This window comes from Antennarius striatus, chromosome 10 (assembly GCF_040054535.1).
Source record: "Antennarius striatus isolate MH-2024 chromosome 10, ASM4005453v1, whole genome shotgun sequence".
NCBI classification, from domain to species: domain Eukaryota; kingdom Metazoa; phylum Chordata; class Actinopteri; order Lophiiformes; family Antennariidae; genus Antennarius; species Antennarius striatus.
In genome coordinates this window covers 15906774-15927500 of record NC_090785.1, presented here as the reverse complement: position 1 = coordinate 15927500, position 20727 = coordinate 15906774, and the positions used below count along the sequence as shown (strand labels likewise).

The following is a 20727-nucleotide window of genomic DNA, read 5'->3' as shown; positions in this document are numbered from 1 at the left end:
TGGCTAAATTGTAAAGGACCAGAAATCAATACCGCAGCCGACATTAAGGTTAGGTTCCTGCCTCGCGGCGAGGAAGCAATTTACATTTAGAATCCCGGAGTGGTGTGCAGCTATTTGACAATTTCAGCCATTATAGAATATAGAAGCTAATGTGCAGATTATGGACGTAGTCCATTAACTCAACACACGCATACAGAATACACAACATCAGTGAAACAAAACCATCCATTCTATCTACATTACCAAAATGTCACGACACGCAGGCGGCTGGTGAATGCAAATCAGACGCCGACACGAGTCTGTCTCATCTAGACAAGCCTGGTGTCCCTGGAAACGACGGTTTTACATTGAAAAGACACGCCATTCAATATTACCTTAAGATCGCCACTGTTTTACCTCAAGTGTGCACGAACATGCACACACCATGTCAATGCAACCACCCACAGACCCACTCAGGCATGGGATTGGTGCAAGCCAGAGGTCAGCATCGGTGACATCATTAAAATGTGACATCATTAAAGTGTCCTGCTGCTATGGGCAAGCATGGCCTGAGGGAAATCCCTACAAGGAACTTGTGCGTAACAGTGTGACCATGTATGTGTGTGTGTGTGTGTGTGTGTGCGTGTGTGTGTATGTGTGTGTGTGTGGTCAGGGCCGACTGGGTCTGGTGGCACATGTGCACTTGGTGGAATTTACGAGGACGAGGACTGGACCCAGACACCGGCCTGTGTGATCTTTGCACACTGACTTCATTCCACTTAGGACACGAGGAGAACGGAGTGAATGGTCTCTCTCTCACACACACACACACACACACACACACATACATTGGTGATATATGAGGCGTGACGATCAAGTCATAAATTACAGCAATAAAAAATAACAAAAGTGGACACTCTATGTTTGAAAAGCACAGATGGGCTGCAGACTAGACAGTCCTTTGCTTTTGGGGGACACATCTATAACCCCCCAGTTTTAACTGTCATGTACTTTCTCCTCAGACAAATGAGATCAAGTGAAAGGAAGAAAGAGTGAAGCTAGAAAAAGGGAAAAAAAATCTCAAATTCGGCACATACGTCAAACAATATCAAAAGATATTGAGCAATCCCACCCCCAACTTCACCTCCTGTTACTCTGAACCAGTGGCTGTGTGTTCAGGAGTGACACGGAACCGCATGAAAGGATGGCAGTGAACCCATGATGCTCTACCGTCTGTAATGAAAGCAGCTGCAGAGACAGTGAGGAGGAGACTCTTCCTGCCTCTTTTATAACCTGCAGTGGCATCAGTAACCTGAGCTGAAGGCAAAGGGAAAATAGCCGGAGGAGGCTCTGACACACACAACCGCTCGATCGGCTGCTGCAGTACATCCCACCCTTCATGTTCCCGAGATGCGATTTTTGATCGTTCAATTATGAGATGCTGCAACAAACACATTTAAATACGGTCCTATTTTTGGCACACTTTTCAAAATGTGGTGAGTGGGCGGTGAGAGAGTGTGTCTGCAGGGACAATTGTTAATACTGACGAGAATACGCTGCAAACACAATAGTGATTACAACCAAATGATGACGACTATCCACTTATTCCAATTGTATAACCACAAAAAAAGAAAATAAAACCCAGCCATGCACATAGTGGCTGATTTCTACTATTAATCTCAGTAAAATAAGCCGTGATTTGTGTTTTAATCAAGGCTATTTAGAAGCAGTCTATTATGTATCACCACATGACATCATAGCAGAATGACATTGGTTTATATAAAACCTGTCTGTGTCACTCGGTATGATCACATCTATCTGCTCCAGTCCTCTGTACAGTTTATTATCTTACGGTTATCAACACAGCATTTAACGTCCATAACTGATCTTTATGATCAGTAAACACCATCTGAGGTGGTAATGGGAATCACGACGGCTTGTTGCCTGTAAATCAATGTTTTATGCTTATATAGCGGCTTGTGGAGAACAGGTGGAGCTGATTGGTGGAACATGAGGGAACCATTAAGGACCACACAGCTAACAGGCTGATACACACACTGAGAATACACAGCACACGGTGTGTGTGTGTGTGTGTGTGTGTGTGTGTGTGTGTGTGTGTGTGTGTGTGTGTGTGTGTGTGTGTGTGTGTGGGTGTGTGTGTGTGTGTGTATGTATGTGAAGGGCTGTGGCTATTGTTATAGGAGGAAGTACATGATTGCTACACACACACACACATATAGGTATATACGCAGTATATGTGTACATATATAGAAAGGTGTGTGCGTATATGCGAGCGTGTGTGTGTGTGTGTGTGTGTGTGTCTTTAAACAGATCAATGCATTCCCTCTTTGAGAGACGCCACCTCATCTTAACTGATATTTCCACACAGAATAATGAAAACACAGTCCTTCCTGATGAATTTTTCATTTGTTCCCTCCCGGCTCCAGACGCGGATGCAGCCCAACAGGAGGCTTTATTTCTCTGCTGGTCTCACAGTCTAGTAAGATTACAGCCTGATTCCCTTCAGTCAGGATCCCAAAATAGCATGATGGGAAGTCACCTCATCACCTCCAGTTAGTGACACCCCAGGCTGGCCTAAGCTTCACGTTTGGGCCCAAATATCCGGAATATTCCTTTAAATCCCTTATAGCGGGTTAAAAGGTGTGTGATGGCTTTAAATACAATTTAAATTGTCTTTAGGCACTTTGTGGCTGCTGAATATCATCGCCATAATGAAAGAGCACATGATCATTTATAAGAAATTATATTTTCAATGAATTTGCTTAATAGCTTTTTAATGTACTCTATGAACTGGCTCCGTTTTATTATCATCCCTCCCATCACGGCCGCAGGTTGCTTTTGCTGTGCCGGTAAAATAGCTTCATATTCTTTTCTTTTTTTTCTCTCTCTCTCTTCATCGACGGTTCAAATACCTTCCGTTGCATAGTTGTGATCGCGAAGGAAGCTGTTGTTGATTTTCCGGGTGTCACTCTCTTCCTCCATTGATAAATCGGCTGGTTTGGGTTCCTGAAAGCGGCAGACCTGCTTCCATCCTGCCCGGTACCGTCAGCAGGCGAGCCGTGGGACCAGCGGGGGGCCTGTCATGGCTCCAGATCTCCGGTGTAATCAACACAAGCTGGATCAAATCCCTGTGATAATGAGGATGGTGATGATGATGATGATGGTAATGGTGATGGTAATGGTGATGGTGCTGATGATGTCCTGTCAGGTCCTGTCCCTGTACCTCAGGACGGATCCAACCGATCGCGCGTCCGACGCAGTGACGGAGCCGAATCCAACAGGAGATTTTCTTTTTAAAAAACAAACAAACCCAAAACACTCTAATTGTGAGCGCAGCCGGTCCTCTCCTTCAGATAACTCATCAAAACACACGCATCTCCCACATCTATCAGAATGATCACATGGTCACCGCGGAGAGCTTCATCAAAAAAAGAAATAAATGTCATGTCTTCTGGAAGGTGCCGCAGCAGCGCGCTCCGTAAATCTCTTAAAGAGGATTTGAGTTCAGGGCAGGCTCGATTTGCCCCCTCCCAGTGACGGCGGGGGCGGGTGGGATTATGCGTCAACAAACTTGTTCCGATCACTTCAGCATTTCCTTGTCAGAGGCAGGCACCTCCACCTATTGGTATCCAGATCCTAATGGATGTCTCCCTGTCTGTCTCATCCGTCCCAGCTGACTCACTGTGCGTTATTGCGCAGCGCTGCGCTGCAGACTCTGCCCACTGTGCTGCTCCTGCGCTTCACCAGAGGAGCACGGCCCCTCCCACGCTGCCGAGCCGCTGGCTCTCTGCAAATGTGACTCTCAGTGGAACCACCGCCAGAGAGAAGTTTAAATTCTGTCCTCTCTCAGCATGATCATACCAGCAAGGTGTTAAGCCAGCAGCTGCCTTATGGCTTTATAGCAGGTTGCCTTTAAGCCTGGTAGATCCTGTATCACCAGGCCTCCGTCCTGCTTCAGAGGCATCTGCACACCAGTGGAGGCTGTGCTTTGGTGTTGTTTTTTTTCTTTATTTCTACATCAAGATTTAGTTTCATAACAGCCAGGAGAACACAACAGGAGGCTTTGTTAGATGCCTTACAAGGAGGAGCACGACATCTCTGTGGAGAAGGAGAGTGAAGTTCAGATTCGGATAAATCGTAGTCGAGATGGGCACACCGGGAATAGACAGAGGTAAAATGAATAAAAATCAGACGATGATGAATTAGATTGGTAACGCTGCAGTCTGTATCTCTTTCCAGAAAGAGTTTGTTTCAAAGATGAATATAATTCAACCATACACCTCTATTCACGCTGCATCCCTGACTTTATCTACTCACTTTACCCAAAATCTCTCAGGCTCCACAAAGGGGATGGGTATCTCTCCCGCATGAGCTTCATTACACACACATACACACACACACACACACACGCACACACGAACACACACACTGAGCATTAATAAAGAGAATGCGGAGCCCCCTCTCCTAAATGCATTATCTCTCTAATCCACTGGACCATTTGCACATCCAATCCTGGGCTCCTCCACTAATGGGGATCTGGTTGGAGACGGGCAGACACTTCATAGGAAAACATAAAATAAAGGGAAAAGAAAAAAATAGAGCCTTCCCACTCATGTTATTTTACACCCCATCACCCTCCAACCTCCATCTCCATTGGAAGATATCACAGGGCGACAGCCTTGCAAGGGGGATAATGAAGGCAGGTGAAGCATCAGCAACGGCCCGTAATTCAAATGTTACGTATTTACAATCCTTTGCTCCCCTGATTAAATCTGCACAGAAACGCCACCATCCTTGACCCGCTCAGATTTGACTCAGTAGTCCGCCGTGCTTCAAATCTCTATCAATATTTAAACAGGATCTGGAGGATGAAACAAACACACATAATTCCTCATCCAAAAAGTCTGAGGGCTAAGTTACAGCTGAGCAGCAAAGACAGAATTAAACTGAGATGGAATCAGCAAAACAATGGAATGAGCAGAACGAACCTGCAGAGACGGGGAGGCTCAGGTTTGTCAGGTTTTGTTGGTAGATGAGGGGGTAAATTATACGGTAGAGAGGCAGATAGGAGAGCAGTTAAAGGCACAGACAAATTTGACTGTATAATGAAGGGGTAGGTAGAGAATGCCACTCAGAGTCAGACATGGGATCAATGCTGCCTCGCTAATAACATCACAATCTCTCTCCCTGCCTCTGCCCTATCCCCGGGAAATATATGCCAATCTAATCCCCCCTCTCCTCACCCCTTTCACTTTTATCCATCCTCTCCTGCTAAGTCAAAATGTGACCACGGTAGCTCAGAAGACAGAGAGAATCTCAAATCAGCAACCTTGACTTGAAAGCAGTTTGGCTCTCAAAGAGAAGCGGTCACATGACACGGGGTCCCGTGTTGATTTGCACTTATTCTCATAGCTTTGACTCAAATGGCCTCAACTTCCTGCACCCCCCGTGGCTCATCGAATGCCCTCATCTACCTCCGGCTAAGTCACCCCACTCAGAGATCTTGCTTCTCTCGCTCATTACACCCCATCTCCCACTCCGCTGAGCAGCAGACCAGTGACAGCACGTTTACCACACAGCTGCCGTACGTCAGAATCACAGGAAATGCTGTGGGGGCCCACGAGAATTGGAAAGCGTGTCCTCAATTCTCCTCGATCGTACGGACAAAGTGGGTTAAATTGGGCTGCATCAGCCCAAACATAGGGACGCAATCACATGGCAATGATATTTTAGTCATGCCCAATTGCTTTCCTTGATGTGTGGTAATTGTTTGACCTACAGAGACCAGTGTAGGTCTATAGGCAGCAAAGATGCTGTCTGCATACCAAGCATCATACAGAAAGCAGCCACACAGCACAATAATACCCCAGCTTCACTGCATTCCCTCATATCCAGAGATTGCAGTCAATGATGTATTGACCACTGGATACGGTCTGCTTTTAATATGGTTACATATTGATTGTTTTCATCCAGTTGATGCAATAAATATGAATTTAAAATAAATCATTACAAGATCCACTTGAACCCATTTTGAGATGGATTAAGTTTAAATAATAGACCAAACAGAAATGGGAAACTCCAACAATTTTTTTATTTATTTATGATGTTCATCATCAATACTGTTTCATCATTGCAACCTCATTCCACCAGTAAACAGGTCAAATGGAAACAGGTGATCGTATAATGACTGGGTGTGACACGACATGAAAGGACAGGAATCCTGGTTGGTTTTCACCACCTGTTAAATTCTAATGGTATAAAGGTTTCTACAGGGGTTCAGGAAAACGTAGAGCTGCTGTGTGTAGGTACTGTAACGTCAGTCTCCTTCTTATAGCCTTAGAAAATATTAAAACAAGAAAAATAGATTAAAACATGAGGGTTAACTTTATGAATGTCCACTGTAATGGTGTATTTATAAAGTGTATATAATGATCATTCATTTCCATCGTAAAAACAAAATTTTAAAGGTGAAATAGAAGGAATTTGTTCTCTACCACTGAGTTAAACATTAAAAAAAGATCTGATTTCCATCTTTTTTGTTTAAATATAACTAAAAGTAGAAAAGAATAATGTTAGTATTATTTTGTGGCTACTTGTAAAATTAGACATTAATTATCTTTGGTACGTTGCTCTTAAAACGTCATAGGGCGAAAGAGGGAAAAAAAGTCCTCATCTACACGAACCCAGTTAAACCAGCACCGCTTGGAATTCCATGTTGGTGTTCTAACAGAAACAGTCAAAAATTATGAAGGATTTAAATTCAAGTAAGAATTAATTTATTCATTATATTACACCCAATGATTTCATTAACTGACATGCAATTTTATCCGCAATTATAGTCATAAGAGTCAACAATTTAAAAAGGTAGATACTATGAATTTAATAATTTGTTTTCCCAAGCCGTTATACGTCAAAGTGCTCAAACGACTTAAATGACATTTTTGATTTTGAAACTATTAGTCAGATTTCAGCATTTATTCCCTGAAGTTACCAGACAGTGGACACAGCCCATTTCAAACATATGTAACCTATTTAATAGGTGTAATACTATAATAATAATAATAATAATCAAAATAGTAATAATAATAATAATAATAATAATAATGATTATTATTATTATTATTATTATTATTATTATTATTATTATTATTATTGTTGTTGTTGTTGTTATTATATATCAATAAGATATCAACATTTTAATGCCTGGCAATAGAACTAATGTGTGCAAAGAAAGGCTGTTGAACACAACCTGAATCAAGGAGGGTTGAAAGTGGTCATGAGACTTTTAACAAGTCACTTTCTTCTTCTTTAGTGAACCTGGATGTAAGACAGAGCCTGAAGCCAATTTGAAAGCTGAGCTAATCAGAAATGACATCTCTCAGTGAGACAAGCTGCATAAGAGAGCAACAAAGTCGCCATGGCTGTAATTTTCGCTGGTTTTAGCTTCAGTTGTATGAGAGTCTCCCACCAAACATTTATTGTCTTTCATTAGCCATGCAATCCAGCCTGGCATTAAGATTAGCTCAACACATGGGGGTAATAGGATTGCACTGACAGTCCATCTGTCAGGGGACTGAGCAGCAGCAAACCCCAGGGACAAAGCACCCTGGTTTGGACACACCTGCTTACTTTGCCCTTTCTTTGTATCCTCTCTGGAGATATTTATTCAGCGTTAGAACAGAGCAACAACATTGATGTAAGTAATAATAATGTAATCATGTAATAATATCACAAGGAGTCACTAAAATTCTGAAAAATACACACTGTTGGGTGTTTATGACATTATGGCTTTAAATATTATAAAACCCAGTTAGTGTTCTATAAGTGGAGTGAAGGTGGAGATACGTGGTGGTGGTTGGTGAATGAATGGTGAATGCCTAGCAGGGTGGGGGAGGAACGCGGAGGAGAACAGAGGGCCTGGAGACGGAATGCTAGAAAGGTTAAAAAAAAAATTCAAAAAAGAATATCTAGTTTTGGTAGAGGGCATTAAATCAGGCCTAGAGGCTGTCCCTGAATCAAACGGCTTTACTCTTGGTGTCATTCCAATTACATCAGGATGAGACTAATGCTCCATTGCTCGGAGACTTCAGACCAGCACGATTGGATTTACTATTCCTCCCTGAGTCTCCGTTACCCCTCCCCCCAACACAGCCCCTTTCTCCACCTCCCTTGATAATGAATTAATTGAAAAGAACTCATGTACGATGATTAGCTCGGGATGGGGCGTTTTGGATGAAAGTTAATCAACTGAAAGGAATTTGTTTTCAGCTAAGCACACCTCAAGAGAATACAGACGCACACGGGCCAAACGGAGGTCTACATAAGGTAGTCGTTACCCTATAAACACACAATCAGAATTGTTTCTGTTGCAGTACGACGGTCTTAGCAGGTAGGTGGAAGAAGAATGCATAGCAGTTCAGGCTGGTTTGAGATTATACGGTCTCATCTCTCTCAGAGGAAATGATGACACTTAACAGAAAAGCATTGCATTGTACCTCTCTGGTTGCTAGGAAACTGCAATTCAACTGGCATTGCAATGCAGCACAACAGCTGTCAACGTAATTGCACAATTAAGATCTTAAAATGTCATTATTTTGGTCATATTCATCTCAGTAACGGTTCAAGCGTGTCCCAACACGTTCTGTACCGGTTGGGTTAATGGGCCGAACATGACGAGTACATGTTGGATTTCATTTGTGAAATAATCAGCAATAAATTAAGAGTAAAGATACAAGAAGCACAGCAAAGCGTGGTCCTGTTTGTGTTGTCAGGGCAATACAGATGGATTCTGCTATTAGGAATCCTATTTTTATCCTTATGGAATTTCATATCTTTTGATGGATGAAAGACCGGCAAGTAGAAAGTAGGTTAAGCAGGTTAGTGACAATAAAGCTGCCTCCTCATACGGGACCAGGAGTCCACGCACGGCTTCATATCAGAACCGTGGACAGCGCTTCACAGAGCTGGGACTGAGGAAGTGGAAAACATTCCCACAATTAGTTCAAGGAAAACCACACCCTAAAAAATAAATATACGCTAAAAGAGCACAGTTCAGTTTATCTTGTGGAGAAAATGACTATCAGTTCCAAAGATTCATACAAATTCATAAAATATTAAGATGTGTGACTACATAAGTGAAACTTGGTCTGCTGTTGGCCTAATATGAAACTGATATCTCTAAATCATGTTGTTTGTCGTGGTGCTGCCATGGTTAAAAAATGCCACGCTTCCTGGGTTCAAATTTCTGAAATGTGAATATTTGCTAATGATAGTCTCCATTAGGATGTAGCGGTACATTGTGAAAATGTGTCAATTCTGACAACTCAAGCAGTTTCAGCTGAAATTTAACCTTAGTTATTTGTCATCTGTCAATAGTAAATGTTCCATGAAGCCTATTCTTAATAAACGCATCTGGAAAATTACTTAGATCAAGGTCATATTTTAAAATATGGTAGCTTTTCTTGGAATGTCATTGCCGCATTTATGTGACAAAGGATTAGAGTCATTACCTAAGAAAAACTGCCTCCATCATACAGCAATTAAGACTCCTTCACATCCTTTTAGATCATGATCTGGAGTACCAACACAGTCTAAAAAAAATCAAAATACCATCATACAATTATGAGTAACTCTGCTAAAACACAAAATCCAGAAGAAAAATATCACTTAATTACTCAACAGTTAAATGGCCTCATCTGTTCCATCCATTAGCTCTAGCTCTATCGACCAGACTGATAAGGTCCGTCCAACGGGAGTCAATGCTGCTAATAGCAGCACCAGACCACACATCTGAACACATTCTCTCCCTTTTTTTCTTCCTACAGCTTACAGGACAAGAATCAGTCGTGTTCCATCTGGCCCAGTGTGAGAGTGTTCTTTTTTTGCACCTCAGCTTACACACACAGCTTTTCTTTTCTTTTTTTCATGAATAGCTCTCACATACACACTCTACAAACAGCAAAGATCAACACATGCAAGCATGTCATACTTAGAGGCCATAATCTTCAGGAAAATCCCATTTGGCAGAGCAGCTGCCAGCGTGGATCCCACATAGAACGCATTCACGGTGCCCACAGGGTGGCAAGCTGTCCATCCATACCACTCCATCAACCACACACTCACACAGACACACAGATACACGAGACAAACTTACGATCGGATCATGTGTGATGATAAATTCATGCCACTTGTTTAGTGGAAGCATGTCGATTGGCTCAACAAGCCAGTTTCCATTTGAACCGGGCTTAATATTTATGGCTCAATGTATTGATCCACCATGAGGGAATTCTGTTGCAAAATCGCCTCAGGGACTCGACATGTTTGACACAGCAGAGACAGAGGAGGCTGGCTCGCAGAGGAGTCGTGTCCATCTGTCTGTCCATGGTGCCGTTTGTCTCTCACACACTCTTTCTTCTGCTAAATTCAAATGATGCACAGGTCAACTAAGAAATAATATGCATTAAACATCTTAGTGTCTATTTGACTCTATTTTCTCTCTATATTATGAAGCAAATACAGACTTGATTGATTTGTCTGTCAGTCTGTCTACCTTAGACATTAATCTGTCAATCTTAATTGTTATTCTGTGGTAAACAATATTAATAAGATGAAATTCATTTTACTGACATGAGAAGCACACAGCGTCAACAGAAGTGATCTTAGTGCGCCACCATCTGGCGAAAAAAGTTATTACAATTTAAACGATCACAAAGCAGCAGCCTCTAGTGTCACCATCCCTCTGCAGCAGCTCACTGTCGAGGCTCAAAGACACAATTCAGTCCAACAAACACTCCACAACTGCAGACACCTTTTATTAACTGAGGCTGAACAGATGAACAGAAACTAATTTTCAACCCCCATCACAGTGAAATTGTCTCAAGAAAGTGTAAGGATCTGGTTTGGGAGAGAGAACCATTGTCGGGATAGTTGTCATTTTCTCGGCTAGTTTCCTGTCAAATGTCCTAAAATCATTATCTAAGAAAAATTATCGGTGTGCGCATGTGTGTGTGTGTGTGTGTGTGAGAGAGAGAGAGAGAGAGAGAGAGAGAGAGAGAGAGAGAGAGAAAGAGAGAGAGAGAGAGAGTTCATATTTCGGTCAGTTTAGGGAGCACTTTTTTTTAGCCGTTATGTATGAAGGATAACAAGGCGATGATTCAAATAGGGTTTTAAGTTGTGTCCCAGGTGAGCGTTATGCATGCATTTACTCTCTATGTCATCTCTATGTCAACATCAAGAACCCAACAGAACTATTTACTCAGGACACGCAGAGGCCGTAACTTCCACCTGAGAGGTGGAGATGTGTGAGGAGCCCTGTGATGTGTGTCGATATGTGTGAGGTCATAAGTACACTAATCTTTCTGTCTTGTAGAAATTAATACAGTCTTGCCTGTATATGATTGTGGAGTATACAGACATACGGAGTTGTGATGTTAGACTGCAAACACTTCTTTTATAAGGAATAGTCTATTAGTAGAAAACAGTAAACAGCCCCTGCACCAGGACAGCTTGTTGAAGCTGCACACCGTCAATACTAATGGCATCAGGACACAAAGTGTCACTATGGAAACCCGGAGGCGCTGGCCTCATCCCATTTCTCTCCATGGTACCGGAAGGCCAGAGAAAAGGCCTAGCAGGAGTGGAGAAAGAGAGGGAGAGAAGGTAAGAAAAATTAAAAAGAGAGAGCCAAAGGAAGGAGGGAGTGAATGCGAGTCAGAATGATCAGCGGAGGAAGACGGGTGTGAGCCAAAACGTCACGGAGAGAAAGGGAGTTTGCGGGTAAGAGGCAGTGGTCTATTGAAGCTGATGAAAAGCCGGAGACGAAACTGTGGTATGAAAACAGGCAGAGCAGTGTGCTGCAGCCAACTCCACACTCCTATCTTCTCCTATCCCCCTGCATCCATCCTCCAATCCATCACCCTCTCTTTTCTCTTGCTTGACTGCATCTTTTAGACTCATCGCTTACAACAGGTAAAATAGTTTGGATGGAACACACTCCACCACCTGCAGTGGGTCTAAGTCACTGATATGCTGCTGCACTCCTGCGCAGGAGAAAAGAGAAGACAGAATGCATCTCAGGACAGACCTGTCTGCTCATGGTTGAATCTCAGCCCGAGAAAACTATGAAAACAAGTGATTTCAAAGATCTTTGCTTAACTATTTGTAAAAAAAAACAAAAAACTAATTGTGTCACACATTAGGCCTCCGAACAAAGAGCCATTTGGTCTGATCAATTTTAGATAATGGTTGGAAAAAAAAAAAAGAAAACATGGAATGGAAAGGAAAGAAAGCAAAGCTCTACTTAGGGACTGACGAGTGAAAGTGAATCCATTACTGCTAGAAAGGACAACAAAGACATTTCTGTGCAGATTAGTGCAAATGATTGAACTAAATCACCCTGTTTTTTTTTCCATCCATCATAAGTGAGATGCTTTACCATTATAACTGTTAATAATGAAAGTCTGGACAGTATTTCAGATCAGCTAGTTTTCCATGTTCGACATCTTGTCATCAGAAAAAATATGGACTTTTTCCTCTTTCGAAGTCCTTGGCCTCGAACAGGAACCAGTCTGGGACTTTCTTGAGCCTGCCTGTGAATATGTTGAGTAAATGAGATAACCAAAGCTGATCCCACAGAGTCTCATGCGGACACGTCTGCATAATCCCAATGGAGGAGAGGGAGAGGTGAAGCCAGACTCTGACAACAGTGTCAGCGGTAAAACACTTAAAATGCGTTAAGTTCCGGGGAGACACAGATGGCCATCGAGGCACTTCAACAACTCGATGCAATAAACATGAGAACTTCTGGTTCAGGAAAAATACTCCATACCTGTAAATGAATAGAGTGGAATATTTATGGAACTGTGAGTACTTACCAGCAGTTATCCTCCTTCTTCTTCTTCTCCTAGAAGTCGGTATATAAGTATAACATAGTGTTTGAATGATATTGGATATTTAGACACAGCTGTGCTCCTCACACTTTTATGACATTCAAACATGAACATTTCAAAGCTTCACACACATTTAAGGTTCTTTCTCATAGTTTTTAGGAAAGAAAGTTGATCCAAACCCAAAGTCCATTCGAGTCAGAATTTACCAATAGTCTGAGAATTATGAGATATGTTGTATAGACAGACAGGTACATGAAGCCACATCCACGTAAAAGCATGCTGCTTTACAACTGTTACAACGTCACAGCATAAATAAACAGTGCATGTTGTAATATTGAAGGTGTATTGCAACATTAAACAAAAATCAGGATAAACGCTTTTCACTGTCCTACATCATCCTATGATAAATCAACAATGTGTTAATGTGAATGTGTGAATAATGCCTGTTTTATTGGCAAATGTCTGGACTAGATAGATCATGGATTTTACATTATGTTCACATACTTTTTCAAAGTGATTGCAATTTGTATAATTCCCGGCTCACTGCCTCTAGCCTCACAAGACTTATTTTATGAAGAAATGTGACAGTGTGATGAAGACGGTATTGATACAATCGCTTTATTTTCAGTTCAATCAAAATCTCGAGAATAAAATGATCAGAAACAACTGATATAAACAGGTCAGCAGCATTCCTATTGCCAACAACACTTGAGTGACGACTGACATCAGAGCGTGGATAAAATAAAAATGTTCCAACACATCATCGTGACTACAGATATAAAACTGTATTGATTTTAGCCAACAAGCACCGACCAGAATGTTACAGGCAACAATTATAAATTGAGTTTTATACAAGCTTAATAATTTATACTCGGCCCAGTTCATGACCAGTAAGAGACTCCACCTCCAGCTATCCGCATGCAGAACAATTCTAGCTGTTTGAATCAGTATAAATGTGCTGCATTTAAATGCTGTGTTCTTTAATCAGGAGTCCTAGAAGCACACAATAATAAATAATACAAGACAACTGTATCCAGACATAGACCAGATTGCTCTGCTGATTAGTGACTCATCATGTCCCACCCATTCATTCAGTCGTGTGTGTGTGTCACTTGTGTGTGCAGAGATAGGTACTTCATGTACTGCTGCTGTGTCTTACAGCAGCATTAAGCTACATTATTTATCCAGTGCTGTGTCTGATGTGTACAGCACCATTCAGACAGAACAATAAAAGCCTTCACCAGGGAAAGGATTGAGAAGTTATTTGTCTTTTGTTCCATCTGCTGTCTGCTATATGTTGTGTTCACAAACACAAAACACAACGAGTACATTTCCAAGTAAAGTCAGATCTGCTCCAGACTGTATCTCAGTATGATCTCTACTGCATATTACCTGCATCACTCCAAAAATCTATGTATTTTCACACTGAAAAAAAAAGATGCAGGAACACTACACTACACAGGAGAACCTAAACTAAAACCTTCCAGGATGGCTGCTATTGTTCCTGTATGAGTTTTTCCATAGATGGAGGGGGTTCCAGCAGCAACACTGACCTTGTAAATTTACTTCTCCTCTCCCCTGAAAGTAGATTGGATTATCATTTCTCACTTCACACACCCCGGACTTACTAGAGCGTTTTGGTCAGATATGTGGGAGTGCAATTATTAATTAGCATGCCTTGCTCTGTGTTGTGCAGCAGAAACAGGATGGGTTTAACATGAGGAGAGAAAATTAAATCAAGTACCCCTCCTTTGTTCCACGGGACAGGGTAGCTAATCTGTCCAAGGTCTCCCCTCCCCAGCGGTCACTAAATTAAGGGGAGCAGAACATCGGGCCTCAATATCTCCTGCCTTTTTCTATGAAAAATCTTATGTGATGATGAATTTAAAAAATGTACATCATATTTAATCCTACTCTTTTCTTTTTTTTTCAATATTTCCTTATAACATTTGTGCGAAGAGGTATTTAAAGTTGCTGCACTTTGTTTTATTATCTCCAACGGTATTTGTTCTTCATCCCATATGCTCCCTTTTTCTTCCTTGCCTCATTACAGTTTCACTCAGGCTAATCTACTTGGATTAAATCAGACAACATAAAAGGAGCACCATTTCGTAAATGTGTCGCCTGGGAATGCTGAGTTCAGTACATCTGAACATGTGCGTAAAACTTTAATACCTAAGGTTTAAAATACAAAGCAAAAAAAGTGAAGAAAGAATAGGGATTAATAAAAGAGAAATTTAAAATTGTCGCACCATTATTGTACCTACACTAATAATATTGTTCTGCATGTCTGAAAATACATTACAATGAGATCATATACTGCCAGTTGCTATATATTTTAGTGATACATTAGACAGAGACATAAACTTTGGCATATTTGGATTTAATGAATGGGTTTTATAGCAACAGTATTGTCTCTTTCAACCAATCACAGCCTTGAATAAAAGCAGAGAGAGATGGGTAGAGAGGGAGAGAGAAAGGAAGTCCATCCTGATGTTCTATATATATACCTCAATACCAATAGCAATCTGTGTCGCTGTGCTGGAGCCTGCCAGCTGGAGCAAAGACCCAGTGGTCTGGCTCGATGAGGAGCCTCATTGTCTGGCTCTGGATCTCCCAGCAGGGGTCCAGTCGATGCCGTATAACACAAGGTGTTTAAACACTGGGACTCACCATCTACTTACAGGCCAGAGGTGAAACATTAACTCTCATTGGGAAACAGCTATAGCTATAGGAGAGAAAGGGACCTGCGTCACTGTGTTTGCAGTAATGATACACCAGTCCTGTGAGGTCGTAGGAGTGAAGGGAGAGTCAGAGACACTATAATTACCCCTTTCCTTGTTTTCATGTCGACTTACTGCGGAGACCTAGCAGGAAGTGTTTGTGGTAAAGTGAGAGTGTGGATGAGTGCTGTGTGAGAACGAAGCTGGTACGCCACAGTGTTTTCATCTCACGCCGTAGGAGAACGTCATGTTTGTCTTCTCAGTTTCATGAGAACATTTTTTTTGTACCCATACTAACACTTCACCTGTAATTTACATTGCTGAGCAGCATTTTTTTTTAAAAATAAAACATTAGCATCACTGATCTGTTTTGTTCCTTCAATGTAACAACAACAACCATCTTAATCCTCACCGAACCATCCACAGCAAGCAGGCATGACCTGTGTGTTAGAGGTGCATTGACCGGTCAGGGAGGCTTAGCAGCCAAACTGTCCCAGAATTGTCAATTCAGTATCGTCTACAAACACACACCACAGGACAATTCACTAGGTGCACATACAGACAACAGGTATATGAGCTACAATGGTCTTTACAAGCTATCACACGGTTTTTAAAAATGAATCTAGAAAATCAAACTTCGCAACTTGTAATTCTGAAGAGGCCCCAAACTGTCCCGTCCTCCAGTTACATTTAAAGTTTTTTGAATAACAACTGTGTTGAAGCTGCTTGCTTTGGGAAAGTAAAACATGTTACATAAGCAGATAAATCACAAAAAAAGCATCACTTTCATTTGTATTTTATTTTACAAAGAAACTATATTTTGATGTTTATTTGAAATTTAGGAGCACGAGACAAGGGTTTATATCTCTAGTGAATGTGAGTATAAGGAATTTAAATGCATTGAACAAACAAATAGGTTTTCTGTGTGGCTTCTTCCAAACATCAAAAAATACACTAGATGAATAGGTGACTGTAAACTGAACATGAGTTGATGGTTTTGTCTTTTTGCATGAACTGTACCCTGCCTTGGCCCCACCTTGACTCTAAAGAAGACGCAGTTGGAGAAAGTGGACAAACAAAACATAAAAAATTCTCATATAATAGTATGTCAACAGTATAAAAGAGGAAATTGCCAAAACTGAATAAAAAAGGTAAGTATTCATCAAACTCCAGCTAAACCGTTCCAATCACAGAGCAGAGGAAATATCCCAAACACAGGCAAACAGGTTCATGACACACTTAATTGAAAGCGTGCAGAAAAATAAAGCAAAGGAACAAGGAGATAATAAACAGAGGTAAAAATGACCAGGAATGGGTAGATAACCACAATGGTTTCTCTGTCTTCCTTACAGCGGCAGACAGAAAAACAAGAGACAGGGAGCAGGGAACGAACAGAAAAGGAAAGGGAGAAAGAGTTAAAGTACTGAGGCCACAGATGAATGAACAGAGAAAAGGGAGCTAACAGGATAAAACAGATCAGGAAATGAACACCAAAACATCATCATACGAACACAATCAGTTCTTAAAGGTTGATCATAAGACGAATGTAAGTCGTACATAAAACAGAAGATGGACTACACACCAAGCCTTAACAGACGTGAGACAATGATGTAAGAAACAACAACAAAATCCTGAGATTTCAAGTAGCATTTCATGTCACAGCTGACTCCTCCTCAGGATGGGCAAACACTGTCTTCCACATATGCGTTGTAAATATTTGAATATGGGGAAGCACAGTGGTGCAGTAGGAAGCTCTGTCGCCTCACAGCTAGAGTTTGTATGTTCTCCCTGTGTCTGCATGGGTTCTCTCTGGGCTCTCCGACTTACACACACCTCCCACAACATCCAGCTTAGGTGAACTGATCTGCCCTAAATTGTCTGCAGGTGTGAGTGTGATCGTGACTGATTGTTCATTTTTCATATGACCCTGCGATGCGCTGGCAACACATTCGGGGTGTACCCCGCCTCTTGCCCATAGCCAGATGGGATAGGCTTCAGCAACACCCGCTACCCACAAGATGTATCAGTGGCTGAATGGGACGATCACGGTCGTCTCATCTTCAAGATGGTTGATGGATGGATGGATGGATGGATGGATGGATGGATGGATGGATGGATAGAGGGATGGATGGAATGTCCTTAAAGTAGAGGGCCTCTTTTATCGTCACATTCCTATAGATTAAGTGACTGAGCAGTGTAGGAGTTAATAAACCAAATCATCACATCATTATGACATCATTACACGGTTCAAATCCTTCAGGACACAGCATCATCTGTTTAACAGGCCCAGTGGATCTCCTCATGGACTTGAACTGTATGTGTAACATCAGTAAAGGCGAACAAACTCCTGTGATACCTATTCTAATGGTGACGCCTGTTCTTGTTTCAGGATATAGTCTGCAGCGGATTTTTTTTGTTTAGAACTCAATGAGAAATATTAATATGACAAAATGAGAAGTTTGTTTCCGTTTTTGAAAGCATTATTTTAATTTTTTGTTTATGAAAGATATTTATTTTCCTTTTGTCTTTTCAAATCTATTTACAGGTATTGAGCACTTGATTAATGTTTCTAGTTCTTAATACTTGAATCTCATAAGCTAAATCAAATGCTCCTTGTAAAAAGGTTGTCATGATACCAAACTTTTTAATTTTAATGCAATATTTTTTAAAAATGCTTGACATCTTTCAACTTCTCTTGTCTTTCCCTCTAAACAGAATAGCTGACCAGGCTGAAACACAGCAGTCACTCCTCCTGGTTCATTTGAGGTGTTTGTCACCGGCGGCATGCAAAGACAGACAACAACAGGGAGTGTTTTCCAGCTGTGAAGTGGGTGTCTGTCAGGATAACACAACACAACAGGATACATGATAAAGGCACACGTACATAGGAGAGGAGGAAAGTGCGTTCGCACGAAGAAAGAGAAGAGGAACACCAAGAGTATAGGACTGAGAGTAGGGACGTTGAATGTTGGAACTATGACAGGAAAAGGTAGAGAGTTGGTTGACATGATGCAGAGGAGGAAGGTAGACATACTGTGTGTCCAGGAGACCAGGTGGAAAGGTAGCAAGGCTAGAAGTTTAGGAGCAGGGTTCAAGTTGTTCTATCATGGTGTAGATGGGAAGAGAAATGGAGTAGGAGTTATCTTGAAGGAGGAGTTTGTTAGGAATGTCCTGGAGGTAAAAAGAGTGTCAGATAGAGTGATGAGTCTGAAGCTAGAAATAGAAGGGGTGATGTTCAATGTTGTTAGCGGGTATGCTCCACAGGTAGGATGTGAGCTGGAGGAGAAGGAGAAATTCTGGTCGGACCTTGATGAAGTGATGCAGAGCATGCCTAGAAGTGAGAGAGTTGTCATTGGAGCAGACTTCAATGGACATGTTGGTGCAGGAAACAGAGGTGATGAGGAGGTGATGGGCAGGTTTGGTATCCAGGAGAGGAACGCAGAAGGACAGATGGTAGTTGACTTTGCAAAAAGGATGGAAATGGCTGTAGTGAATACTTTCTTCCAGAAGAGGCAGGAACATAGAGTGACCTATAAGAGTGGCGGTAGGAGCACACAGGTAGACTACATCTTGTGTAGACGGTGTAACCTGAAAGAGATCAGTGACTGCAAAGTATTGGTAGGTGAGAGTGTAGCCAAACAGCATAGGATGGTGGTGTGTAGGATGACTCTGGTGGTGAGGAAGATGAAGAGGGCAAAGGCAGAGCAGAAGACGAAATGGTGGAAGCTGAAAAAGGAAGAGTGTTGCATGACTTTTAGGAAGGAGTTAAGACAGGCTCTGGGTGGTCAGGAGGTGCTTCCAGATGACTGGACAACTACAGCTAATGTGATCAGGGAGACAGGTAGGAGAGTACTTGGTGTGTCATCTGGAAGGAAAGTAGATAAGGAGACTTGGTGGTGGAATGAGGAGGTACAGGAGTGTATACAGAGAAAGAGGTTAGCCAAGAGGAAGTGGGACACTGAGAGGACTGAGGAGAGTAGACAGGAGTACAGGGAGATGCAGCGTAAGGTGAAGGTAGAGGTAGCAAAGGCCAAACAAGAAGCTTATGATGACTTGTATGCTAGGTTGGACAGTAAGGAGGGAGAGACTGATCTATATCGGTTGGCAAGACAGAGAGATAGAGATGGGAAGGACGTGCAGCAGGTTAGGGTGATTAAGGATAGGGATGGAAGTCTATTGACAGGTGCCAGTAGTGTGATGGGAAGATGGAAAGAGTACTTTGAAGAGTTGATGAACGTGGAAAATGAGAGGGAACAAAGACTAGAAGAGGTGACTGTTGTGGACCAGGATGTAGCAAAGATTAGTCAGGATGAAGTGAGGAGGGCATTGAAGAGGATGAAGAGTGGAAAGGCAGTCGGTCCTGATGATATACCTGTAGAGGTATGGAAGTGTCTAGGAGAGGTGGCGGTAGAGTTTCTGACTGGGTTGTTCAACAGGATCTTAGATAGTGAGAAGATGCCTGAGGAATGGAGGAGAAGTGTGCTGGTGCCCATTTTTAAGAACAAGGGAGATGTGCAGAGTTGTGGCAACTACAGAGGAATAAAGCTGATGAGCCATACAATGAAGTTATGGGAGAGAGTAGTGGAAGCTAGACTAAGGGCAGAAGTGAACATTTGTGAGCAGCAGTATGGTTTCATGCCAAAAAAGAGTACTACAGATGCAGTATTTGCTTTGAGGATGTTGATAGAGAAGTACAGAGAAGGCCAGAGGGAGCTGCATTGTGTTTTTGTAGATCTGGAGAAAGCTTATGACAGAGTGCCCAGAGAGGAACTGTGGTATTGTATGAGGAAGTCTGGAGTGGCAGAGAAGTATGTTAGAACGGTGCAGGACATGTATGAAGACTGTAAGACAGTGGTGAGGTGTGCTGTAGGTGTGACAGAGGAGTTCAAGGTGGAGGTGGGACTGCATCAGGGATCAGCTCTGAGCCCCTTCTTGTTTGCCATGGTGATGGACAGGCTGACAGACGAGGTTAGACAGGAATCTCCATGGACTATGATGTTTGCAGATGACATTGTGATCTGTAGTGAGAGCAGGGAACAGGTGGAGGAGAAGCTAGAGAAGTGGAGGTTTGTCCTGGAAAGGAGAGGAATGAAGGTTAGCCACAGTAAGACAGAGTA

At 42.1% G+C, this 20727-nt stretch overlaps 1 protein-coding gene across 2 annotated transcripts in view; it reads right to left on the bottom strand.

The window, feature by feature from the left end:
* The window catches only part of ppp2r2ba (protein phosphatase 2, regulatory subunit B, beta a), a 42894-nt gene that overhangs the window by 18533 nt on the left and 3634 nt on the right, over positions 1–20727 (bottom strand). The window contains exons 1-2 of one of the 2 annotated variants that reach the window (XM_068326274.1): positions 3224–3795; positions 2913–3128 (exon numbers count right to left, since the gene is read on the bottom strand). The exons of the other annotated variant lie outside the window; for it this stretch is intronic. Coding sequence (XP_068182375.1) covers positions 2913–2982 — 70 coding nt within the window. The 5' untranslated portion in view covers positions 2983–3128; positions 3224–3795. Of the gene's footprint in view, positions 1–2912; positions 3129–3223; positions 3796–20727 lie in introns of those variants that run through there. 2 annotated transcript variants of the gene reach the window in all.